The sequence below is a fragment of the Verticillium dahliae genome, genomic scaffold, assembly GCF_000150675.1.
Source record: "Verticillium dahliae VdLs.17 supercont1.29 genomic scaffold, whole genome shotgun sequence".
Taxonomy (NCBI): domain Eukaryota; kingdom Fungi; phylum Ascomycota; class Sordariomycetes; order Glomerellales; family Plectosphaerellaceae; genus Verticillium; species Verticillium dahliae.
The window spans coordinates 1-25,500 of record NW_009276919.1 but is presented as its reverse complement, the minus strand read 5'-3'; the positions used below and the strand labels follow the sequence as shown (position 1 = coordinate 25,500).

Genomic DNA, 25,500 nt, shown 5'->3' with positions numbered 1-25,500 from the left:
GGGCGTCGATGCCGATTTCGACGGGATACTGGTCAGCTTCTTTCAATTAGGAGTCGGAAATTCGACGAAATTGGGTCGTCGACTACGAGCCTTGAGGGCTATGGCCGGGGTGTTCGCTGAAGGTTTGAGGACAAGTGACTGTGCTCTGCCAACGTGGATAGCCTGTCCTGTTTGGCGGCGGGGAATTGGCGACAAAGTGTCCAGGCTGTGTTCGTGCAGTCGAATGAAGCGTCGGACATGCAATTCCAGAGTACGGCTCGATATGGCTGAATGTCGTGTCGTCTCTGGACCGGAGACAAGATTGGAAGATGGGAGTTGGTGGTCGGATGAGGAATTATGGTTATCAAGGAGGGGAACCTTGACAGCACAAGTCGGCGTGAGGGCAAGAAGTGCAAGAAGCATGAGAGGGGGGGGCTTGCAGGTGGTGCTGTGCAGCAGACGATGGGCGGGCCAGGGTCGTAAAGTGCGTACAAGGAAAGGTGAAAGATGGATAAGGTCACGGTCACAGGCCGCTGGTGGAGGAAGAGGAGGGACTACAGGCGCGAGATGATGGCGGGTGCGTGGTAGTGGATGAGCGGTGGATAGGAGGAAAAGGGAGGAGGCATCCGATGCACAGTGAGGCGGGGGGGGATTCCGCAGGCACAAGCAGATAGATGCAAGCAGGTGCAGCGCCGAGAGAAAGGTACAGTGCACGGAGCACAGAGCGCAAAAGATAGGTACATGTAAGGGACTCGCTCTTCCCCTGCCAGCGCCAGATGAATGGCAAGTACCGCCTGGCGACGGACGGCTTGGGCAGCATGAGGCAGGGGCTAGGAGGGGGGATGGGCAGGTCCGCTGTTGCACAATTTGGGATTAGAGGGGCGTTGCACCCTGAACGGTCTAAAAGGGTGGGGACTGGGGGTTGGGCAGCTGCTCTGACTGGCTAAATGTCTTTGGTGCCTGGCCTGTGCGGGCTCTGTACCTGAACTGGACAGGTCCTTGCTCCCTTCGTCCCCACTCAGCTTGTCTCTCGTGTCTCTGGCCCGACTCTCGTCCTCGACCTGTTCCCTGTCTTGGTCCTTTTACCCTCCTCCAGCAAACATTTTGTCGCCATCCATCGTGGCAGCTCGGGCCATCATCCATGCACACCTTGTCCATTTTGTGTCTGTTGCTGTTTTGGTCCTCAGCCGTCTTTGTCCGAACCCTTGACCGAACACGGGCTACTGACGACAGCCTGGTCACGGCGAATCAAGCTGGATAACCAGACACCACGAATATATGTTTGAGGACGCTGCAGGGGGTCGACACATGCCGTGTGAGATTCCAAGAGGGGGATCGTCACGCGCTCTGAGTGGTCGACAGTGAACCACACCTCCCAGGTCACGTACCTGAGGGTAGTACCACCGTATCTGACCCCTCACACTACCAGCCTGTCGCCTGTCTTCAAGGTGCCACTGGTTCTGGTGTGTGTGTACATGTATGTGTGTGTCTTTGTCGTGCTTGTCTTGACATGTACGTCGTCACCGGAATCCGATAACAGAGCGCATTGAAGGGGTCGCCGCCGACATGAAGACCCTTTGCGTACGTATCCGGCCTGTCCATGAGTCGTACGGTGGTTCCATACAGACAGCAAAAACTTGAGACTCGAGGAGCTTCATTCGACCCCGTCGACCCGACTGTTAGGCTCCGTCTAGTCGCTGACTGCATCGCACAGTCTCCAGTGTGATGGGACCATACCTTGCATAGAGCCTTTTCATGCACACCAGCCGCGCATGACGGCTGACGGGCTTGAAACAGACAAGCATCATCAGGCTCTGCTATCGTCTTACGACTTCGCCCTTGTGATGATGGATTGTGTGTAACCTGCCTCCGTGGCTGCCGCTATCTCATCTCGACGATCTTCCTCAAGCTGACATATCACACCCGTCGGTAGGTAGGTACATGTATGTGAGGTCTGGACCCCTGTTGCCAAAGCCAATAACGCTAGGATCTCCTCCAAGCATTTTGAGAACCTGTTTCTTTGATCTCTTCTCTGGGCAGGCGGAGCACTGGAGCCAGTCCTCGTCCGGTCCTCATATCCATGTCAGTCACGTCCCATGTATTCGTTGTCACCCCTCTCAGCCGCGGTCGCAAAGGATGACCTAACTGGGATTGGGTCGGTTCAACCGGAACAAGAGCGCCAACACGTCCACAAGCTCTCTTTTGCCGTGCCATGTTCTGTCCTGGCTCAACAGGGAGAATACTCGGAGAGGACGCCTTTTCCGAAACTGTCGTCGCGAAGCTCGATCCTTGTCCGAACCATTGAACCGATGCAAGAGTCATGGTAACCTCGGTGACTCTCATCACGCGTGGCGTCACACTTAGCAGCCAGAGGGATCAGTCAGCCCTGCAAGGATGGCCTCTCGCACCACGTTATCGGGTCTGCCATCATCAGTGCGGTCTCTATTCCGCCACATCAAACTCGCTTGAGCCTTGCTCTAGTAGACGACCTTCGACGATGTTGAAGCTTCGGTAATGTTCCTCCTTCAGGCGCCCATTGGATGAATATTCGCGCTAGCCACGGCGACGGCTCTTTCAGATGTTGCCTCTCCACCCCTTTGGTGTTAACGTCCCTCGGAGCGGCCGATTGGCGATCATCAGCCGTCGTTGTAAACAGCGCCAAACACGATTCGTCGGCTTCTCGCGCGCGCAAGCCTTTGCAGCCGCATCACCGAGCACCGAAAAAGCGGAATACCTAGCTTGGCCAACATATTCCAGCTCCAGTGAGAAACATCTCGGACGGCTCAGGCCTGGCCATGACAATGATCGTGAGAATCCATCACACACCTCCGTTCCTAGCTCGACGCCGCGCTCGACTTGTGGGCGTGCCTTCATCACGGCTGAATCGCCACAGTTCAAGCCAAGTCGCGGGTTCGTGCCTGCCAGCTGCATGGTTAAGGACGCCGTCGGTGGGGATGTACTATGTATGCCAGACGAACTTTTTGTACCTGCAGCTCGCGCTTCGGCAGACGGACTCCTCGGCCCCAGTTAGTCGGCCCCGCAGCTTTGTGGGGATGCTAATTCAATACCCTTTTCACTGCAGCACGTTTTTGTCGAATGCTGGACCCCTGGCATCGGTATAATTCCATTCACAGCTATATATCTAACTGTTGGCTGAATGGCATCAAACTGACTTGCGAGACCGTCGTGCCACCACTCGTCACAATGATGCTCCCTGCGCATCCAAATTTGAATACGCCGTCGTGGCTCGCGCTCTGATGATCGGCTCCACCAACGCGATCTGTGCGCTTTGTGCCTATTGATACACTTGCTCGATTTGGGCAACCAAGGGCGTTCCCTTTCTTGTTGGTTGGCGCCTCTCCTAAAGCGTCCACTTGAAACATCTGAGTCGAGCGGTTCAGGGCATTACCCGAACTTGGCTGCAGCGGCGAGGGTGGCTGAGCTCAGATTCCAGGCGCACATGTTCATGGCACACTTGACAGTGGGATGGCAGAAAAGGCGTTGCTCTGGAATTTCAATGTGAACGAAATCTCGCTTGGTTGGGTCAGTCGACCTGCAGAATCGAGCACGACCGGGGCACTCGGCGGGGCTTCCACGATTCATCGTCGATTAGGGAGGCTCGCCGATATGAGACAGGTCCTTGTGTCCATCTTGCACATCTGCGAAACATCGCGTCAGGCGCCATTGCACTTGACAAGATCATATGACCGTTAAATAAAGCAGCCTGGTTCAAAGATGACAACAAGGAGTTGCCTGCCCCCTTGTGGCCGAGAGATTCAAGCCTCGACGCTCGAGGTCATCGCTCGACTCTTCAAATGTGGGCACCCAGCGTAAGGCGTCAGTCAGCACATTCCTTTTTCAGGGTCCAGAGAGCATTCTCGCCACTGAAACGAAACGCGACGGGCCGACTGCCGGGGTTCACCAGGTTGATCCCGTGCCAGCGATCGCGGGTGGTCGGTGAGTGATCGCCTGGAAACTTTTGCAACGAGGGCACTTGATTCTCGTCGTGATCAGTCCGAGGCTGCGAGGTGTCGGTAAAACTTGTCTTTCAAGACCACCCAGCTGTTGTCGAGCTGCCAAGGTTACCCACATTATATGCTCAATGCTCGTAAGCGTTGAGGATTCCCACCGGTCTAGTTGACCGCCGGTGCGCAATTCAAGGAGGGCATCGCGACAGTCTACCAAGCCTGTCCATCATGAAAGCACACCGAGCGGGGGTCGGTCGTTTGGTGCCCTCAAGTACCACAAAGCCATCGACACCTGGTACTTGGGTGGCCTCTCGCGTGCTGAGGACAGGGTTTCCATCTTCACAGAGTTTTCATCTCCTTCCGCAGGAGAGGAGTTTTGTTCCTGATTTTCGCCATCACAACGCAGGCGTCTAGTTTCGCATCAGCTAAGCCGTATTACACACTTTAAATTGGATGTCTGCGAAGATATTACATCGAACAAGGATTCCTGTGTCTCCTCGAATCAGATCGGCGGATAGTCAACCATCAGCACAGCACATATGGGCTCATCAAATTATCTGAGCATCGTCGGTATGTTCAATGTGTTACGCCAGATCATATCAAATGGAAGACAGGTTCTCGCGCTACAACTGGTTGATGGTCAGGCAGCAATCATTCGCTTTAACTAAGGGATAAACTACCTAGCCCTGGATTATGCTTTCGGGACGTTATTACGAGCTGCGCGGGGAGATTATTCAGTCCGAAGTCGAAGTGCTTCTATAGTTTTCACAATCGTGCGACTTTTGAAACACAAGCTCTCTATCTGTTAAACAAGCTTCAAACCATGCGTGTGATCCGACGAGCCTGCCACAGTGGACGTCACTTTTGATTTGAGGTAGCGAAGGTCCACACATTCTAGGACGTGTCATATAAGAACTGATGCATCTTACAAAGCCGGACCTCGCGATGGCTACTACATGTAAATCATGAGGTCAAACACTGTGAATCGGCCAGCTTGGCCGCAGCTTTCAGAAAGGTGAGCGACAACTGGTCACAGCTGGTCGACAGGTGATGTCATGTCAGTCATTAGCACTAGCTACCTTACCTTAAGCGACGTGGCTCAAGCTCAAGCTCCAAGCTCCTCATTGCTTCAGACATCGTCAGAGCCTCATCAACTTCCAACCCCTCCTCAATTACCTTCATCCCCCATCAAATAACGACTCATCATCCAGCCATAGCTCGGCCCACTACCAATCAGAAAAATGGCTTTCCGTGCTGTCACTAGAAGAGCCGCCTTTGCCCGCCCCGCCATCGCGGCGCGTGCATTTCACTCGACCCCCCGGGCCTTCGTCCGTGTGGGCGATGAGATTCCCGACCTCAATGTTCTTGTCGAGGACTCGCCCGCCAACAAGGTCAACCTTGCCGACGAGTTCAAGTCGGCCAATGGCCTGATCATTGGCGTGCCCGCTGCCTTCTCGGGCACTTGCTCGGCGAGCCATGTGCCCTCGTACATTAACCACCCCAAGCTCAAGGAAGCGGGCTCGGTGTTCGTTGTCTCGGTCAACGACCCCTTTGTGTGGGTGCTTGCTCTCCCCGCCGCGAAACGGAATTGATTGGCAGCTGACCTTGAGAAGCATGAAGGCGTGGGCCGACCAGATGGACCCGGCACAGCAGACGGGAGTGAGTTTCCCCTCCTCAGAGACTTATCTGCCTTTTGGTCAATAGGAAGGACGCATAGCTGACGAGCCCAGATTCGATTCCTCGGCGACCCAACGGCCGAGTTCACCAAGGCGCTGGACCTTGGCTGGGATGGCTCGGCCATCTTCGGCGGCATCCGCAGCAAGCGTTACGCGCTGGTCGTTGAGAACGGCACGGTCAAGTCGGCTCACGTTGAGCCTGACAACACGGGCACGGCCGTCTCGATGGCTGACAAGGTGCTTGGCTAAGCAGATGAAGGTGGGCAGTGTCAGAGCGAGCAGCGCTCGAAGAATGGCCTGCCTGGGATATGCTGGAGCTGTATGAATAGACGAAAATGGTAGGCACGTCAGCAACTGAGCGTATCAACCCATGATCCTGCTTGGCAGCGGACGGTTTCCATACCTGGGACTGTGTGGTTGATGAGCTGCATACACTCGCTCATACCTGGTTTTACCTACCTACCTAAGGTACTACCTTCAGGCGCCGCCTACCTACCTATGGTCAAGTCCTTGATGCAATTGGGGCTCGAAGCAGACGAGGCGCTCAATGCAGAGTCTGAGGCAGCAGAAGCAATGACTGCCCTTCCTTCTTTCCGCCCAGCTCGGTCTGGTCGTGGTGCCTGCCCCGCAGCTGGACCCCCGCCGGAAGCGGCGACCTGCCTGCCCGCCCAATGAGAGTGTGTCGCGGCCACCCATCGCGCTTGCTGTCATAGCAACGTCAGGGGTCGCAGAGCCACGAGGTACTAGGCTGCCCACTGTAGAGACACTGAAACTTCAGCGCCGAGGCGCTGTCATGTGCTGTCATCCACTGAAGGCCAGGGGTCAGCTCCTTCCATCTCAGCGCATTGGGAAGGACCGAGCGCGTCATTGTAGGCTTGAAGGTTGCATCCCGCGCATCGTCCACGCCGACGCTGCCCCCCCCTGGTAGCCCCAAGTCACAGCAGTTGCAACCTAGGTGGTCAGCTTCTTTCTTTGCTGTCCGCAACACCATACATACCGACGCACACATCACGGCAAACTCTGCGCGCCCCAGACCAGGCCAGGCCACGGCCGAATGCATCCCATCCACAGCCATCACTCACTCGACGACGACCATCACAGCTGGAGGCCTCGATGGACGCCGACGAAAACTCTAGACCTGCGAGTCGCGACTCCGAGTCGCGCCCCTCAACAGCCCACCGCGTCGGTGGTTCCTCCTCATTCCTCGGCCCCGCTGATTTCGACGACTCGACCGTATCGCCAGTAAAAGGCGGGAACGATAAGACAGACGATGATATTCCTGGGCGGTCAGGCAATGTGACACCCCTCCGACGGAACGACTACCCCTCGCTGCCGCCCCCAAACAATGCCCCCGAGGTCAGCTTTGTTGAGGGTGCTACCTTTGACGACACCCGCCACGGCGACGATCATGCCGAAACTGCCGTCCGAGCCCATCTTCAGGATGTCGAGTCGAGCTTCATGTCGCGCCTATCGCCTCTCCCGACTGTAACAACCACAGGCGCTGACGACACCTATCTATTTGACGGTGCCTCTTCCGGCCGAACCAAATCACCAACAAATCGACCCTTCGCCCCAAGAGCTCACACCGACGGCGGCCGGTCCGATAACGAACTGCCCCAATTGCGATCCGACAGCGTCCACACTGCCGATGTCAGCAACACGACCTCTTCACTCGAAACTCTCTCTTCCTCCCCGACAGCCGCAGCAGCCCGGCGGACCGTGTCCCGCGCACTCTCGAGCCTCAGCGATGACCCTCGACGCCAGACCTCTGCCAACGTCGCCCACAGCGCTGATGCGACCGACGATGACCAGTCCGGCGCTGACCTTTCCATGTCCCAGTCTGACGCCTCAGGCGAACAGAGCACGGATAGGGGCTCCGTAGATGTCGGCAGCACCCCAGGGCATACACTTCGATACGGGAAGCGGCCCAAGTACCTTCGCAGCCGCGGCACAAGCCAGCGTTCCTCGACATCCTCATTCGTCACGAACCCCGAGTCCCACGACGATCTCGACAGTGAAGGCACGGTGGGGCTTGAAATAGACTATGCTCTACAATCGGGCGGTGCTACTGGGCCCATCATGCCTCGTACCATGAGCAACATACTCTCGCGCACCGTGAGCATGGGAAGCATGGTCTCAGGCATGGGCATAAACGACACTCCGGAGCCTGGCGCGACGCCTTTGGAGACGCTGGAGGAGGTCGAGCGATCCCCACACAACAGGCCCCTCAATGAGGATCTCTTGAAGACGCCAAAGCCTTCTAAGGAAAATCTTTCGGCGCCGACCGACACCGTCATTGCACGTCACGTTAGGAACGTCCATGTGCCTGAGTCTCTGGCCAAGGAGTACCGAAGTAAAAGCGGGCTCACCACTCCACGAAAACCCTCCGACATGACGCTCGTGGGTTCCGGCCGCTCAGGGAAGAACCTGACGCTCAAGGAACAGAGCAGCACTATTGAACGTCTGTCGAAGGAGAACTTTGATCTCAAGCTCAAGGTCATGTTTCTCAGTGACCGTCTTGACAAGCTTTCTGAAGAGGGTGTTAAGGAGATGATCTCTGAGAATGTCGAGCTCAAGACGAGTCTTGCCGTCGTCACGCGGGACAATAAAGCGCTTCGGAGACGCGTCAGAGAGCTAGAGAAGAAGCTCAAGGAAGACGAAGACCGTCCGAGTACGGCGCGGAGCGGCGCGTCATCCAACGATCAGACTGCCCACTTTTTTGACCACGAGGCGAACGAACGTGAAGAGGAGCTCATCTACTTGCGCGAGCGTGTTGAGGAGTACGTCACGGAGATTGAGCGACTCAAAAACGACAGCATATCTAAAGAGGCGGAGAAGCGCAAGTTGACTGAGGTGGTCAAATCGCTTGGGGAACGCACTGGCGAGAATCTCGGCCGACAGGAGGAGGCCGATGTCTGGAAGGACTTGCTGGAGCAGGAGACCGCCCGGCGAGAGCAGGCCGACGAGGACAACAAACGCATGCGCGATGAAATCTTCCGCCTGAAGCAGGAGATGACTTCTTCTCATGGAGGGAGTGGTGGCGGTCTGCATCATACGACAAACATCTACAACATTACGAAGAAGAACCGACAAGTATCCCCGAGTCGTCCGATATCCGGTCTCTCGGGCAATTTGGACTCGAACACCAATGGTGGTTTCAGTAGCACGGCGCCAACATTGGTTGAGGAGTTGCGTCGTGAGAGCGAGCAGCTGCGACACGAAAATGCCGAATTGCGACGCGAAGTTGGCGCCCAGACATCCATGCTCACGTCCAGGAATCGCGAGAAGGAGCGCTTGTACCAAGAAATCGAGGACCTTAAAATCGCCCAACGCCGCGGCGGACCAGCCCTCTCAGCAGTTGATAGCTTGCTTGAGCGGTCAGCGTCTCGGGCCGGCGGCCATCACCGGTCCATGTCACGCACTAGCATTTCAAGGACGCAAATCACCGAAGCCGATGAGGCCGAGAGGGAGCAGCTCGAAAACGACCTCTCGGAAGCTCGCGATCGAATCAACGAGGTCAAATTGCACAACCAGGAACTGCAGAGGGAGCTCGACGGCTGCATGGAAGACTTTGAAACGGCAGTCGACGCCAAACAGCAAGCTGAAGAGGCCGCGACGGCTCTGCAAGAAGATCTGGAGGCAGCTATGGCGGATCTTGTTGCACTACAGGCCGAGCGCGATGAAGCCCTCCGAGAACAAGCGGACATGGAAGCCGAGTTTGAGGCACTTCGGAAAGAAGCCCAAGAAGAGATTGACGCGCTCGAGAACGAAGCCGATCAAAAGGGAGAGGAGATGCAGCGACTGCAGTTAGACCTCAGCATTCGGTCTGAAAACTTTGAGGCTCTCCAGAAAGAGATGCGGGATATGAGCGAGGCGATCGTCCGGCTGGAGGACGAGCACGAGAACAAGTTCCAGCGCATCCAGCAGCTTGAACAAGACCTTCAGGACGCTAACAAGGAGTCGGAGGATCTGGAGACGAAGCTGCGTGAGGCCAACGACAAGGTGCAACGGCTCGGCGTCCAGGCAGAGTCGAGCCAAAGCGAGATTGCCTTTCTCCGCGAGGAGCAGGAAGGCGACAAGATCAAGATTGGCGACCTCGAGGCGGCCATTGAGAACGCCGAGTCGATGCTCGAGGAGGAGCGCGAGCGCGTCCGTGAGCTCGACCAGCGGCTCAAGGAGGAGAGGCGGCAACGCGAGATGGTGGCGAACCAGGAGAAGGAAGAGGTGCAGCAGTTTGTCAACGAGCTCAACCGCGAGATGTCAACGGCCAAGGATGAGGCGCGACGGCTGCGTAAGAACCTCAACTCGCGTGAGGTTGAGGCCACCGAGTGGAAGGAGCGGCTCATGGAGCTGGAGAATAACCTGCGCGAGGCGCTGGGCGACCTCAACGGCACACGCTCCAGCCTGCTCAAGGTATGTCATGCAACTGCTGCTGTCAAGATCCTTGCTGACCAAAACAGAACATTACAAGTCTACAGCGGCAACTCGAGAACACGGTGCGCGAGCTCGATACGACGAAGGCGTCACTCGTGGAGAAGGACCGCATCATCAAGCAGCGGGACGCACTGCTCGAGTCGCACGGCTTGGAACTGCGAAAGCTGTCTGAGCTGCTGCACAAGGAGCAGCAGGGCCACCGTACGACACGCAACCAGTTTGAGACGTTCCAGAAGACACACAGCCACGTGTCGAGGACGGTGACGTCGCAAGACTCACGCATCACAGAGCTCGAGGCAGGACGGGCGATGGACAAGAAGAAGATGACGCAGCTCGAGGCTGCGTTCAGGGAGCAGCTGACGGAACGCAACAACCTGCTGCTGGTGCTGTGGACGCGGCTTTCGTCGCTGTGCGGCACCGACTGGGCGCACAACAACAGCCTCATCAACGGACGGGCGCTACCGTCGCTCGAATCGGTGGCGACAATGCTGCCTGGGTTCACAAAGAACCTGCTCGCAGCGGTCAAGACGATGGAGACAATGGTCGGAGGGTTCCAGTCGCGCATCAAGAACATGGAGCGCGATCTCTGGAAGGATTACCAGGCGCTCGAGGGCGATCTCGACACCAAGACGAAGAAGCTGGACCGGCTCGAGTCGATTGTGCGCAACGGCGTGGCCTCGGGCACGCTCAACTCGAGCGAACACTCACGCATGGTGCGCATGGAGGAGGCGTACCGGCAGCTCAAGATTGAGAACGCGACGCTGCGGACAGCGAGCGACGTGCGATCGAGGGCAGCGTACTCGGCGGCGGGCGAGGAAGGCGTCGGCAGCCCGTCGCCTTCGATCCCCACAGGCCCGCGAGACCGCGAGAAGAAGAGCCGCAAGGGGCGCGACAGCGAGCGGTCGTCGACGCTAACGCGGACCAGCAGCTCGCGCGGTGGCAGCTCACGAGGCGGTGGTGGCGTGTCGCTCGGCGCGGAGACGAACCCGTATGAGACGGCGCTCGCAGAGCGGGGTCACGGCGGCAGCGGTGTCGCCGAGGACAAGACGTGGATGCTGCGGCTGCGAGATCTCGAGATGAAGCTCAAGGCGGAGCGCGAAGGACGAAACCTCGACCGTACAGCGGCACGGCAGCGGCTCGGCGGTCTCGAGTCGGAGAACCGCGATCTTCGAGGGGAGGTGATGCGGATGCGACGGGGTCGCGAGACGTGAGGCATCATGACCAGCCTCGAACTGTTTTCTTGTACGACTAGGTATGATACCATTTGGTACGTGGGCAAACGGGCACTTTTTTTTTTCTTTTTACTTCCGCTTTAGCATTCTCGATTGTTTGTTCGCCAGGGGCGCTGGCGTCTGTCTATACGGGCTACGAGCCACAAGCTACGAGCTACGCGCGAATGGAAAGGAAACCTGGGAGGGTGGCGTTGCACATTGACTAGGGGGGCATTGGCCAGGAGAGGCCTATCGTCCGGTTTTGGGTAGCGAGAATATGATGGCCTGCTGTTGCTGCTACTGATGCTGTGCGCCTTGGCTTGTGATGTTGCTGTGAGGCATGTCATGAGGTGGACAGTGAAGCCTCATTGAGAGGGTACAGAACATAGGGGGTCTGTCCGGTGCCTGGGTGCTTACCAATTGAGGTCAAATCTCTGAGTCCGTTTCTCACGTTTTCAGGGTCGTACCATACGTCGTGCCTGGGCAATCTTCCAAGACAAGCGGCATCGTAACGTCCCGCATCCTTTTGGCACAGGAAAAACCCCTCGTCCGACACAGCTTGGCCCGCCGTCGTCGGCGGAGATGTAGGCGGGTACGCGCTGCGACGTGCGAAGAGAAGGCTCTAGCAGCCTCTGCTCTGCTGTGTGGCCCCCTACCAACCTTCAGGAGCAGGGCCCCTGTCCGCTCTACCCCCACTATTGATTGGTCTGGGCCATCGTCCGTTCCCCAAACGTCAGACGGAAGGATTTCGACGACGACGACGACGATGACGATGACGAGAACGAAGACGATGCAAAGGCTCGTCAATGTCATGCTGCACGTTTGGGCTGCATACGCTATGCGCATCCTCTCCAGATTCGACGCAGGCAGGCAGGCAGGCAAGCAGGCAAGCAGGCGAAAGGGCAGCAGCTGAGGCCCGTCTTTCCCCAAGTAGCACCTGGGTACTACGTACCTACGTACGAGGTGCGTCGGGCGGGGCGGGGCCATTTGTCAGAAGGGGCATTTGTCAGCGGTGACACCTCGTTGCCTCGTCGTCTCTTTTTCTTTTCCCTTCTCGATGGATCGCGAAGCGGCCGAGCGGGAACGTTACGATGGAGCAAGAGCGATGGGCCCTGCGGGGACGGGGGAACCCTCATTCGTGCCTCCTGCCTCCTGCCTCGTACCTCGTTCCGCGTCTCTTGCCTCTGGCGGGTTCCTGCCTATGCATTAGTCAAGCGCGAGGTGGAGAGAAGGCAGCACAGGGTGGAGGGGAAAGTGTCGAGCGACGCGAGGCAAGGCGAGGGAGGCAATGGGACGGAAGGGGAGGGGCTCACCGCTTTGCTGGCGCGCGTTGGAGCGAGGAAGCGAGGCCATAAGAAAGGGAAGTCCTGCTCCTATCTGGCCCTGACTTTCCCAAGTCAGCCAGACTACACCCCCTCGACCTCGCGCCAGCTAGCACAATCCATCCTCTCGACGACAAGTCCAACGCCCAACCACCCACCTCAACCCCAACACACACACACACACACACACGCACACAGCAACCATGTCGTACACTCTCTACGACGGCAGCGTCACGCACGCCCTGGCCGCCGTCCGCGCCTGCCAGGCCCTCATCCTCAAGGCCGAGGCCCACGCGACGGCCACGTCGACGCCCATTGACCAGCTCCTCGACGCCCGCCTCGCCCCGGACATGCTGCCCCTGACCTTCCAGGTGCACATGATCACCGACACGGCCCAGAAGCTCGTCGCGCGCCTGCACAACGTCGAGCCCGCGCCGACGTCGTGGCCCGAGGGCCTCAGGACGCTCGCCGACGTGCGCGCCCGCCTCGACGCCGCCGCCGCCGCCCTCGAGGGCGCCGACCGCGCCACCGTCGAGGAGCGCACCGACGCCACCGTCACCTTTGGCATGGGGCCCGGCAAGTCGGCCGAGCTCAAGGCCAAGGACTACGCCGCCGGCTACGTCGTGCCCAACGTCTTCTTCCACACGGCCATGCTCTACTCGATCCTGCGCAAGGAGGGCGTCGCCATTGGCAAGATGGATTACCTGACGCCGTTTATCGGTCGATACCTTGCTTGAGGCCTGTGACGTCGTCAGCGGGGGGGTTGTTTCTTGAGAGAGAATAAAAGGGAGGAGGAGAAAAAGCATGATATACCTATGAGCACAATGCTCCCAGTCAGCATGAATATGAACACATGATACAACTTGGCCTAGGCCACACATGCCACGCCGTGTAACAAAACATGCAAAAGGAAGAAGACAAAAGGTCGGGATAGAGTTGTAGATTAAGTTGAACGGCCGGCGGTCGAATCCGACGAGGTGTAGTGCGTTGGCGCGATGGCGTGATCGTATCTGGTCCAGGGTCCGGATGCTACGGAACTCCATGCCCACTGCCTGTGGCCCGCGACGCCTCCCCCGTGCTGCCGGCAGATGCACTGAGGCTCTTCGTCAGGTGAGCCACCGGCGGTTCGACAGGGAGCATAATCAGGTGCCGGTCGCAGACACCAGCCACGACAGCCACAGGAAGTAGGCCACGGTCTCTTCACCGTTCCCCGCCGAAGCCTCTCGGCGACAACGCCCCCCCCCACATTCAATTCATCGCCGTCGCTCTTGACGAGACATAACGAACTCGACATTGACGGTCTTGCCAAGTGACCTGCTTGTTGTGTGTGGAGGATTGCTGCCCGATAGTGTTGACGTTACTGAGACTTCCCAATTGTAAGGAGCCATGTCAGACGTTGCTTCCTCGCTGTCGCCCGGTGCTCCTGCTGCCGGGACGACGTATGTGGCCGACGGGGGGCAGGTGCAGTACGCCGAGATGGTGAGTTCTTACTCTGTTCCAGCAACTCACTCGCCTTCATTGCCCTCCTCACGAGGCGAGGGCTTCACGATCACTTGCTCACAGTCCATTGCTCGCAATTGCTCGCAATCACTCGCTTACTCCTCCAGCAAAACCCCAACCCGCCCAGGCTGGCCACCCCGCGCTACACCCTGCCGCCGCTGCCCTACGCCTACGACGCCCTCGAGCCCGCCATCTCGGCCGAGATCATGACCCTCCACCACACCAAGCACCACCAGGCCTACGTCACGAACCTCAACGCCGCCCTCGCCAAGTACGACGCCGCCGCCGCCGCCGCCGGGAGGGGCCCTGCCGCCGCCGCCTCCTCCCTCGCCGACCAGCTCGCCCTGCACCCGGCCCTGCGCTTCAACGCCGGCGGCCACATCAACCACAGCCTCTTCTGGCGCAACCTCGCCCCGGCCGCGAGCCCCGACGCCCAGCACCCCGAGGCCGCCGCCCCGCGCCTCGCCGCCGCTGTCGTCGCCACCTGGGGCTCCTTCGACGCCATGCTCGACGCCTTCTCGCGCGCCCTCGTCGGCGTCCAGGGCAGCGGCTGGGGCTGGCTCGTCAAGCAGGACGTCAGCGGCGGCAGCGGCGGCGGCAGCGTTCTGCGCATCGTGACGGCCCGCGACCAAGACCTCGTCGCCAACGCGCCCGGCGAGACCCCCATTGTTGGCGTCGACGTCTGGGAGCACGCGTACTACCTGCAGTACAAGAATGCGCGGGCCGCGTACGTCGACGCCGTGTGGAGCGTCATCAACTGGACTGAGGCCGAGGTGCGCTATGCGGGGACGCGCCATGATGTGCTCGATGGACTGTTGGCGTACGTCCAGGTGGACGAGTCGTCATGACCCGGCTTTTGTACATGTTTGGTTGGATTCGGTAGGCAGCCTATGCCTCTTGCATGTTCGTTCTTGCTGCTTTCCGGCTTGTCGTGATTCCCAATGATTCTTCTCCATCCAGGAGCCGTCGAGACATGCTGTAAACCTTGCACCTCCACGTGGAAGAACATTGACTCACGCCATGTCTCAGTTGTTAAAACGCACAATTTCTTTTTGGATTTTATATCTGTGAAATAAAAACAAATGCAACAAGTGCATAACCCGCCACGACAGGACGCTTCGTGTTGAAGCCTTGCGTCTGCCTCTCAAATACCAATTTTACTTTTCAGCCGACAGACAGGACAATCTGGTGGTCCGTCAGCTTCCATACGCCTACTGCGCCTTTCCTCCCTGGGCAGCCTCCTCGTCCGTCTCCGAACCGAGGAACTCGCCAAACACCCGCTGTTCAATGTCCATGTCCTTGAACGCCGGGCCGAGGCGCTTGCGGTCCTGCCTGCGGAAGTACACGCGCTTGCCCCACTTCCACGTCTCGACGCCGGCAAAGAAGAGCCCTGCAGCGATGAACACAATGCCCCATTCCCAGGAGATGGGCGAGTGCTTGAAGATGACCGTGTTCAGCTTGGGAATGTACAGCAGGGGGAATAGCGTGACGAAGCCCAAGATGATGGCCCAGAACAAGAACTGGTTCCGCCACACGTCAAGCATCCACTGTGTGAAGTACTTCTTCGATCCAGGCTGCATGCGGAAGAATGACCGACGCATGTCGATCATTTCCCACGCCAGGAACAGCGCGAACCAAGTCAAGCAAGCAAACGTCGTCGCGCGTGCACGGAACACAACGTCACAACGCTCGCTATAGTCTTCGTTGCAGTATTCACCAAGGTCGCCGTTGCCGAAACCAAAGACGACGAGGGAGAAACTCGCGAGACAAAGCGCAGTGATCCACAGGCCATACACGACCATATCAGCGAGGAACTCAGCTGTGAAGACACCAGACTTGAGCGACTGCGGTGGCCGACGGAGAATGTCGGGAACAGCCCGCTCAAAACCGAGACCCATGTCAGGCATGCCCGAGGTTGCCATGATGATCCAGATGATCTGTACAGGAGCCAGGGGGAACACGGACAGACCACGACCATCCTTGAAGGCAAGACCCACTAGAAGAGTGCCGGCTTGAGCCACGTTTTCCGAGAGAACGTGAAGGATAAACTTCTGAATGTTATCAAAGATACGACGGCCCTCTTCGATGGCCGCAACAATCGAGGCAAAGTTGTCGTCGGTCAGGACAATGTCCGACGCATCCTGTCTGATCAGCAAAGAAGTCGAAGACACGCCGTGGGGTACTTTGCTTACTTTGGCAACATCAGATCCAGATTGTCCCATAGCAATGCCTACGTCGGCGCGACGCAGGGAGGGAGAGTCGTTGACACCGTCACCGGTCTAATGCAGGTTAGAAACAAACGATCAGGTACGAAACACGACAATGGGCCGACGTACCATGGCGACGAATCTCTTACGTCTGTGAAGAGCCTCAATCATGCGAACCTTGGTGCTGGGCGCGCATCTGGCCACGACCAGAGGCAACACCGGCAACCTGTCGACTTCTTCATCAGACAGGCCGTCGAACTGCGAGGCGGTCATGACCATGGCGGCAGCGACGTCCCGTGCAATGCGCTCCATCCGTGAGGGCAGGATACCGACCTCAATGGCAATGGCCTTGGCTGTCTCCGGGTGGTCGCCTGTGAGCATGTGCACCGAGATGCCAGCCTCGTGGCATTGTCGAACAGCAGGGGCCGACTCGGGACGAGGCGGGTCGTAGAGACCAATCAGACCGCGAAACACAAGATCGCACTCAACGAGCTTCCGGTCGACGTCGTCACCCTTTTGCAGCGTCGATTCAAAAGGCTTGCTAGCCAGAGCCAGCACGCGAAGTCCCAAACCAGCGAATACCTCCATGTTGCGCAAGATGTCCTCGCGGAACTCATCCGTCACAGGAACGAGTTGTCCGTCATCGCTCGGCGCATACTTGGTACAGATTTGGATGACACGCTCCACGGCGCCCTTGGTGTAGGCATGAAGCTGGCCGGTTCCGTTGTGCTTCATCACAACCGACATGCGCTTGACGTCAGAGTCGAATGGCAGCTCGGCAACATCTTGCCACTCTGCCTTCTCTCCTGCTGTTCGCTCGTGGCGGTTCCAGCCAAAGCGTGTGCTGAAGACCTGAATCGCAATCTCAGTAGGATCGCCGCGGGCATCCCATCGGTCCTCCTTCTGCGTGACGGTCGCGAGGTTGGCAAGGGATGCGACTTGCAAAAAGTCGCCCAGGCTGTTCTGGCTGTCCTTTACCATATCCTCGGGCTTGGCGATAGTGCCACACGCATCGCCGCCCGATTTAAAGTCGATGCGGCGTGGCGATTCGGGGTGATGCCGAATGTCGCCTGCGGTAGGATCAAACGGCGCAGTGGAGTTCTCCACGGTGTATGTACCCTTCCCAGGAAGCCATGCACCGCGGGCCACCATCTTGCCCTGCGTCAAGGTACCAGTCTTGTCAGAGCAAATATCAGTGACAGCGCCCAGAGCCTCTAGACTCTTGAGGTTCCTGACGATGACGTTGCGTTTGACCATACGCTTTGTGCCAGCCGCCATGGTGATCGTGAGCACGACTACCAGACTAGCGGGGATCATCGACAACCCGGTAGCTACAGCGTAGATAATGACCTCCTGCTCAGACGAGAATTCGTTGGCCGCCAAAACGATAATGGCACAGACAATAGCTATGCCGAACAGCAACATGGCGAGTTTCGACAGCTTCTGCTGCAGCGGAGTGCCGACGTTGACACCCAGGAACCGGCCGATGGCATCCGTCATGGTCAACGTGTAAGCCTCGAGATAGCGATGGGGTCTCGCGGAGCCATCGGCCTTGCGCTTGACGGGGCGACGCCGAGTCTCCTTCTTCCGAAGCTGCGACGCAATGGCGCCAATCTCCGTGTAGACTCCTGTGGCGAAGACGATGCCCTTGGCGCGGCCCTTGGTCACGTTGGACGAGCTGTAAGCGACGTTGAGGCGGTCACCAGGTCCCGTCTTCTCAGGGAACGTGACAGTCTCGCTTTTGCGGACGGGGAGTGATTCACCGGTGAGAAGGGCTTCGTCAGTCTCGAAATTGACGGCTTCAAAGACTCTGACATCGGCAGGGATCGTGTCGCCGACCTTGAGTTCAACGAGATCGCCAGGCACAAGATCCCCAGAGGGAAGGACTACCGATTCGCCGTCACGGATGGCACGAGCTGTGGGGGAGCTCAGAGACCGAAGAGAGTCCATCGTCTTTTCAGCGGAGTACTCCTGGAAGAAACCAACAATGACGTTGAGCAGGATGACAAAGGTGACGACGGCGCCTTCGATGTAGGAACCAATGCCGTAGCTGACGGCCATGGCGAGGATCAGGACCATGGTCATGGCGTTGGCGACTTGGGCGATGATGATTTTGACGGGCGAGACGCTCTCGGCTTCGCCGAGCTCGTTCTTGCCATAGGTCTGCAGCCGCGATGCGGCATCGGCAGCGGTCAGCCCATCGACTTGGCTGGCCTTCAGCTCGTCGACGACTTGCTGGAGGGAGAGGCTGTGGGCGGGAAGGGTTAGTGGTTGGTTCGACTGGCCGCTCACGTGTCCGTCGTCCGGGCCCTTTTCGTTGGATTTCGCCATGGCGAAAGGAGAGAGGGTGCTTTTCCGTTCCTCAGTGCACTTGGACCTTTAGGTTGTGTTATTGGGATTCTGTGGAGAATCGGCCGAGGCAGAAGGCTCGGACGACGGAGACGGTGACAGTGTAGCGGGGAGCGGACTCCATCAGGGTAGATGGCAAGACCTGGTGGAGGATGGTGATGGAGGGCGAGAGGCGCGGGGTTGATGGCGAGGCGACTTCAGAATAGGTTGGCGATGGTGTTGGTCAAATGGGATGCGTGTCGGCGGTACAACGATGAGCCGATGATGAGGCAATAGTGAGAGAGTGAGAGAGTGAGAGAGGGATGGTGGGAGAGGGAGAAAGGCAAGTGCAGTGATGCGAATTGGGGGCGTTGAACGGCTTAAAGGCAAAGACCCTGCTTGGCGGTGCCTGCCTCGCCTTAGTCGTGACTGCATCTCGCCTGCCTCTTATGGCAAATCCCCCCCACTTGGGTACGCTGTCTTGGCAAGCTTGACTGCGTAAGTTGTTGACCGACTTGCCGACGTAGGCTAGTTCTCGCAAACAGACTTGGCATGTACGTGAACGATTTTTTCTCGGGATTTCTTTGGTTCGGTTGGCACCGGCCTTCCCGGATGGAGCTTGGCAGGTTTGTCTACGCCAATGGCCACGCCGTAGCCTCGCTCATTCATGCACACCAAAGTCGTCAAAGTGCGCTTTCAGGGCGGAAACGACTGCTTGCGTTCGCGTTTAGCGGGTCCAGCCACTGAGGCTGCACCGCCACAGGGCATCTTCTCCCCGGAACAATCGTTTGGGAAAGGCCCGGGAAGGACCATAATCTTTGACACTTGGAAGTATCGTGCGAGTCTTTTCTGAAGGTACCTGATCTAGGTACCTAGGTAGGTACGCAAGCAATTCACCAACATCCTACACCTTTCGTTGGACATTTTCCGTTTCCTCAACATCCACAAGACCCTCCAACCTTTACCCTCGTCCATGCGCATATCAGCCGCCTCGCCGTCAGGGCCAGGCCAAAGTTCCAAATGTTGATGAGGCCGTTGACGAGAGCCTGGGTGTTCTTGTCGGTGATGCCGACGGTGTCCATGACGCGCGACAGGTCTGTGTCTGTCAGCGATGCCGCCTTTTTCCGAGAAACGAGCTACTCACAGTACGCCACAAGACCGTTGCCCGACCACTGGCTCATGAAACCATGCAGACGACGAGGAACATGCGATAACGGTTGCCCTTGGTTCTGACCATCGAGGGCCACGTCGTTGTTCCCGAGCCTAAGCTTGAGTGTCAGTAAGAATCTCTGTAGGCATGGTTTGGGAGGCACGTCGACGCGTACGCTTCTCGTGGTCGATCGCAGCACGGATCTCTTCAAACTCCAGTCGCACGAGCTTCGTCTCGCCGCCTTCGCCATGGTATTGCTTGAGAGCCTTCGCGGCCTCCTCGCTACGATCATATGAGATCAGCCAGCGCGGTGACTCGGGAAGGAACCAGATGGTCGAAAGCTGGATTATGCTTGGAGCCATTTGCAAGAGGGAATAAGGCGCCAAGACCAAGTGCTTTGAATGTTGCGGGTGCCGTAGGTGATCCAAGCCGCGGCGATGCTGCTAACGAACCCGCTAGTGAAACGCGTCAGCGCATGTTTCGAGACGGCAAGACGACTTTACCAAGTATTGCAGATGGCCGTCACCGTGACGCGGTCTTTCGGATGCGACAGCTCGCTGACGAGACTGGCGCCGATGTCGTGGCAAAAGACAAACCAAATCCGAGCACGAATCTACTGCCGAAAAACATGCCAAAGTTGTGACTCTCGCACTGCAGAATCGCACCAATAATCATGATGAGTTTACCGACAGTAATACCCATGCGCCTGCCGTACTTATCGGCGACCCAAGGCGCGATGGGCGTCAAGCAGATGCTGCCGAGGGACATGATGGCGCTCATGAGTCCGAGCTGAGCACCTCGGGGGTTGTCGAATGCCTGGGAGCGGGCAGACGCTGTCGAAATGCGTTTATCGTGCGTATGGAGAGGGTGTCTGGCAATGCAGGTGAGGAGACAACTTGAGGGTAGGCTGATGACCCAAGACGACCAGGAAGCCGGGACGAGTTCTCCTTTTAAGACCAGGAGAAGACCCGGTTCAGATGCTTACTTGGAGTTCCGAACGCTGGGCTGAGGTCGAGGGTCTCCGGCTAAAGGTCAGTGACAGGTCATCATGGGACCTGGGCCCAGGACAGAACCATGGCCGGGGAAACGAGGTCCAGAGATGGAGGAGTGCGGAGAAGAGACTGAAGCTGGAGTAAACTCCACGCGCGCACAACGTGATGGATTTGTCCCAGAAGTCCATAGCGGGGAGCGAATGGGAGACCGGGCGGGCGCCGCCCGCGCCGACTGAGTCAAGGATCGGGCCCGGGCTTGAGGAGATTGTCCTCTCGGCTTCCCTGAAAGGGTGGCTCGGTCAATCACAGATGTTCACGGGATTCAAAACGAAGCCCCGAAGCAGCCCATGCACATGGGAATTCTTGTCGGAGCATCTAAAAGCTTGCCCCTAGCGTGTCTTGACTATCCGACTCGGCGGTCGCGTGGGGTTCGGGGGACGTCTTTACTTGCCCCGACAACACGAGGGGTTGCCTTGGGTCACAGTTTCAACGTCCCAGATACTGTCCCTATTACAAATATTTACCTGGAGAGCACAAGGATTCCCCAAAGAGGATCCCCGAAGATTCATACTTGTGGAGCGTAAGGCGTTCTGGGGCTCTTTTGGCCAGACGCGCTGCTAGTCGCGTCGGCTGTCGGATGATGGATCGGCAAGCGTTGTGGTCCTTAGGGAGCAACAGTTCTCGCGGAAGCTGTCATTCTCTAGCTCACTATCCTCCTCTTGCTTCTGAGAAGCCTTCCAACATGGCTTCCAGCATCCTCAGAACGCCCGGCAAGGACATTGTCGACGCAAATGGCCACACCGTGCTGCTGCGAGGAGTGCGTCCAGCTCTGGGTGCTACTCATCAAATTCCTGCTAACGTCAATGGCACAGACAACGCTAGGTGGTTGGATGCTCATGGAGAACTTCATCAACGGCTTCCCTGGCCGGGAGAATCAGATCCGCGCTGCTCTCCTCAAGGTTCTCGGCAAAGAGAAGTACGACTTCTTCTTCGACAAGTTTCTCGAATACTTCTTCACCGAGAAGGCGCCGAATTCCTTTCTTTACTCGGCTTCAGCTGCCTTCACTTGTCCTTCAATTACCTCAATTCTGAGGACGATATGAACCCCGTGGTGATTAAAGTGGAGGGTTTCAAGCACTCGGACAGGGCCATTAAGCTTTGCGCCAAGTACGGCATCTACACAATTCTGGACCTCCACTCGGCCCAGGGAGGCCAGAATCAAGACTGGCACTGCGACAGCCCGACAGGCTACGCAGCCTTCTGGGACCACAAGCACTTCCAGGACCGGGTCATCAATTTGTGGAAGGTCATCGCTGCGCGCTACAAGAGCAATCCCTGGGTCGCCGGCTTCAACTCTCTCAATGAGCCTGCTGACGAGCAGTGGACGCGACCTGGCCGTGGACAGCTGGGCCTATGACGACGCCCACCTTCAGGACGGCCTCTTTGGACCCCTTCACAAGTGGTTCGAGGACAACGTGCCGGCGCAATACAGCAAGAAGTACCCTTGGCAGTGGCGCATGCACATGCACGTGTTCCGCGGCATTCGCGGTCTCACCATGGCAGAGTACATGGTCCAGGAGTGGGCCGACTACTTCAAGGACAAGACGTTTGAGGAGCTCGATGCTCTGGCGGCGAGCTGGAAAATCGAGAACTGCCTACAGAAGAAGAGGCTCAACGAATTGCTCAAGCTGTACGCTCCCATGACGTCGGCGGACAAGAGGCTCGAGGGCAAAATGATTCAGCCGTCGGTGGAGGAGAGGACAAAGGCCAAGGAGACAATATCTGGGGTGGGCGTGTTTGAGCTGGCGCCGGATGAGAAGAGGAAAAGAATTGAGAAGGTAGAGGTGACGCCTGTGCCAGTGGCGGCGTGAACTGGGTTTATGCATGATACATAGATGAATGAATCTTACACGAAAGCTGTTTGCATGCGGTGTCAGGACCGACTCAATACTGTCTACAACCAGACCAACACGTAGCACCCACGCAAGCACTATCACGCTATCTTTCTGGAAGCGAGTCCCCATCGTGAAGAAGCCATTGTGTTGTAGGAGCGGTCAGCATACTCGTGAAGGCTGGCCGACTTCTTCCCTAAATACTTTCTCGTACTTCTAGTATTCTTTAAGTATATTTTATAATCTATTTTATTATTCTTTTATAAGCTCTTTTAGGGTTATCTCTTCTAAGTTATCCTTATTTATAAGGGCTAATTAGAGGTCGTTTAAGAGACCGTCTCTAAATCGTTCCTTAAGGGCTAACGTACTCTACTAAATATAGCTAGCTATTTAATTAATCTAAGGGTTCTATTCTCTAAGCTATAGGATACCTAGGATAATTTATTTTCCTCTTATATTAATAATATTAAAGGTTATATAGCTAGATTAGCGAGAAATAAATCCTTAGAAGGGCATAGTCTTTATATTTACGATTCCTCCTCTATATAAGACCGCTTATCCTTCTATTATACTAAGTTAATAAGGTTCCTTTTTATATTTCTAATTAATATAATTCTTATTAATATATTTAAGGCTTATATAATTACCTTAAATGCTATTATCTAATAATATATTTATTTATTTTCCTTTTATATTTATTTTTATATAGAGGTAATTTATATTATAGGTTTATTTAGTAGAGTAGATTACTCTTATTTCCTTTATTAACTATTATCCCTATTTAATCGATATTTACTTTTTCTTAATAAAGGTAATATTATAAATAGCTATATTATATTTAGACTATTTAAATTAAGAATTTCATTATCTTTATAATATATTCTATAGGAGTTATAAGGGTTAGAGTCTTATAACTACTCTAGTAGCTTGAATAAAAGCTAAACTATAACGATATATATATTATAAAATAGAGAAAATTCGTAGCTATAAAACGGTATAATTTTTATAATATTCTATAAAGCCGTTCTATAGTAATAAGCGTTTAAGTTCTCTTATACCCTATTAGCTAGAGCTTAAATCCGACTCTACTTCCCCGTAGGTCTAGAGGTAATCTAAGCGCCTTATCCACGTATAGCTACTAAGGGTTAATCTATTATATATAGAGGATACCCCTTAGACCTATTTTTTAGGTTTTTAGATCTTAATAATTATTTAATTCTAATTATTCTTATAAATCCCTTTTATATAATAATTCTTATCTAATTTATACGTTCTTAATTATTAAGAACGGATACCTTCTAAGATATACTTTACTCCTATTAGGATTAATTTAAATATTTCTCTTAATTAATTATAACTTTCTTCTAATTACCCTTCGACCTATTTACCTTTAACCTAAACGAAAAATATATTATTTTATAGCTCTTATTAAAGGTTATAAGAATCTTCGATTTATTTCTCGATTTAACGTCTCCTTTTAGAGATATAATTATTTTTTATTTCTTTTTTCCTTTTACTTATTATTATCTCTTTATTCTATAATTAAGCTATACCCTTAGTTATTATTTAATATTTCTTATATCGATTATAATTTATATTAAAAGGTTATAAGCCCGGATTTCCGATCTATTTCGAAATCGAATTATAAATAATCGAGATAATAATCCTTTAATTATTTAATAACTTTAACCTCTTCTTAATTATTATATATTAAGTTATTTTAATTTTCATTAATTTATCCTTAATCTTTAGAAGATTCTCTATCTTCTAATATACTTTTTATATCGATAGCTCTTCTCCTTATTAAATAATCGTAATTATTAATTTAATTTTTAATTATATTTATATTTATATTTTAATAGCCTTTTATATTATTATCTTTTTATTTATAAAATTCCCTTTTAAATATAAGAATTATTAGAAGATCCTTTTTCTATTAATATAATTTTTATTTTAATATTTCTTCTTATTCTTAAATAATTTTTATTAATATACTATACTTTATTATATTATAATACCTCTCTAATACTCTATAATTATAAATAAAAGTACTTTTAAGCTATCCTTTTAGAAGCTTAAAGGTAATAATAGATATAAGATTTAGATTATATAAATTAAATCTTTTTTCTTATTTTAAGGAATTAAATTAAAAGAAGTTATTAAACCTCTTCTTATTAATTTAATTAAAGAAAAATATATAGAAGCCTTTAAAGCTATAGAGAATATATTAAGTATTTTAGATATAAGCTTACTTATTTAAGTTAATAGCTTATTAGATCCCTTAGAAATCTAGAAAAAATTATAAGAATTATATAAATTAAAATATTTTTAAATTAATTTCGATATTTTAATATCGTTTTTCGCTCTAGATCCCTTTAATTTTAATTCTATAGAAAACCTTTTTTATAAAATTATAGAATTATTAGAGGAATTAAAGAATAGAAAATTAGACCTTTTAAAATAAATAATAAAGGCCTAGGTTCTATATAAAATATAAAATAGAAACGAGAATACTATAATTTATATAATATAAGCTCTTTATTAAGATCCTTTTAATTATTTATTAGAAAAAATTATATCTTCCTTTTTAAATTTTAATAGGTCTTAGAAAAATAAAGGGAAAATTTTAACTCTTTAAGGAACTAAAAAGCCCTTAAAAATAACTAAAAAACCCTAGAAAAAGATAAAAAGTATATTTTATAAATATTATAAAATAAAAAATTATATAGAAGAAGATTACTTTTTCTTATACCTTTAGAAATATCCCTTATCCTAGAAAAACCTAGAAAATCCCTCTAATTCTTCTAAAAATAATAATAAGGATAATATAAATCTAAAGAT

General features: G+C 53.9%; 7 protein-coding genes across 7 annotated transcripts; 5 read left to right on the top strand and 2 right to left on the bottom strand.

Annotated features, from left to right (window-relative positions):
- Positions 1-5,188: 5,188 nt before the first annotated feature.
- Positions 5,189-5,872, top strand: VDAG_09840 (AhpC/TSA family protein; the record flags this gene model as incomplete). Its single annotated transcript, XM_009651185.1, has 3 exons — positions 5,189-5,502; positions 5,561-5,606; positions 5,678-5,872. The coding sequence occupies 3 exons, from the start codon at positions 5,189-5,191 to the stop codon at positions 5,870-5,872; spliced, it is 555 nt and encodes a 184-aa protein (XP_009649480.1).
- An 864-nt stretch (positions 5,873-6,736) lies between these two features.
- VDAG_09839 (anucleate primary sterigmata protein B) lies at positions 6,737-11,268 on the top strand (the record flags this gene model as incomplete). The annotated part of the gene is made up of 2 exons (XM_009651184.1): positions 6,737-10,036; positions 10,084-11,268. 2 exons carry the CDS (start codon positions 6,737-6,739, stop codon positions 11,266-11,268), a joined length of 4,485 nt encoding a protein of 1,494 aa, XP_009649479.1.
- A 1,525-nt stretch (positions 11,269-12,793) lies between these two features.
- On the top strand, positions 12,794-13,327 carry VDAG_09838 (uncharacterized protein; the record flags this gene model as incomplete). The annotated part of the gene is made up of 1 exon (XM_009651183.1): positions 12,794-13,327. One exon carries the CDS (start codon positions 12,794-12,796, stop codon positions 13,325-13,327), a length of 534 nt encoding a protein of 177 aa, XP_009649478.1.
- A 649-nt stretch (positions 13,328-13,976) lies between these two features.
- VDAG_09837 (superoxide dismutase) lies at positions 13,977-14,938 on the top strand (the record flags this gene model as incomplete). Its single annotated transcript, XM_009651182.1, has 2 exons — positions 13,977-14,069; positions 14,198-14,938. 2 exons carry the CDS (start codon positions 13,977-13,979, stop codon positions 14,936-14,938), a joined length of 834 nt encoding a protein of 277 aa, XP_009649477.1.
- A 187-nt stretch (positions 14,939-15,125) lies between these two features.
- On the bottom strand, positions 15,126-18,628 carry VDAG_09836 (sodium transport ATPase; the record flags this gene model as incomplete). Its single annotated transcript, XM_009651181.1, has 3 exons — positions 15,126-16,231; positions 16,283-16,369; positions 16,427-18,628. The coding sequence occupies 3 exons, from the start codon at positions 18,626-18,628 to the stop codon at positions 15,302-15,304; spliced, it is 3,219 nt and encodes a 1,072-aa protein (XP_009649476.1). The 3' UTR covers positions 15,126-15,301.
- A 932-nt stretch (positions 18,629-19,560) lies between these two features.
- On the bottom strand, positions 19,561-20,543 carry VDAG_09835 (hexose transporter; the record flags this gene model as incomplete). The annotated part of the gene is made up of 7 exons (XM_009651180.1): positions 19,561-19,721; positions 19,770-19,797; positions 19,860-19,888; positions 19,951-20,057; positions 20,165-20,230; positions 20,279-20,312; positions 20,372-20,543. 7 exons carry the CDS (start codon positions 20,541-20,543, stop codon positions 19,561-19,563), a joined length of 597 nt encoding a protein of 198 aa, XP_009649475.1.
- A 966-nt stretch (positions 20,544-21,509) lies between these two features.
- Positions 21,510-22,638, top strand: VDAG_09834 (endoglucanase family 5 glycoside hydrolase; the record flags this gene model as incomplete). The annotated part of the gene is made up of 4 exons (XM_009651179.1): positions 21,510-21,584; positions 21,640-21,764; positions 21,824-22,147; positions 22,173-22,638. 4 exons carry the CDS (start codon positions 21,510-21,512, stop codon positions 22,636-22,638), a joined length of 990 nt encoding a protein of 329 aa, XP_009649474.1.
- Positions 22,639-25,500: the final 2,862 nt, after the last annotated feature.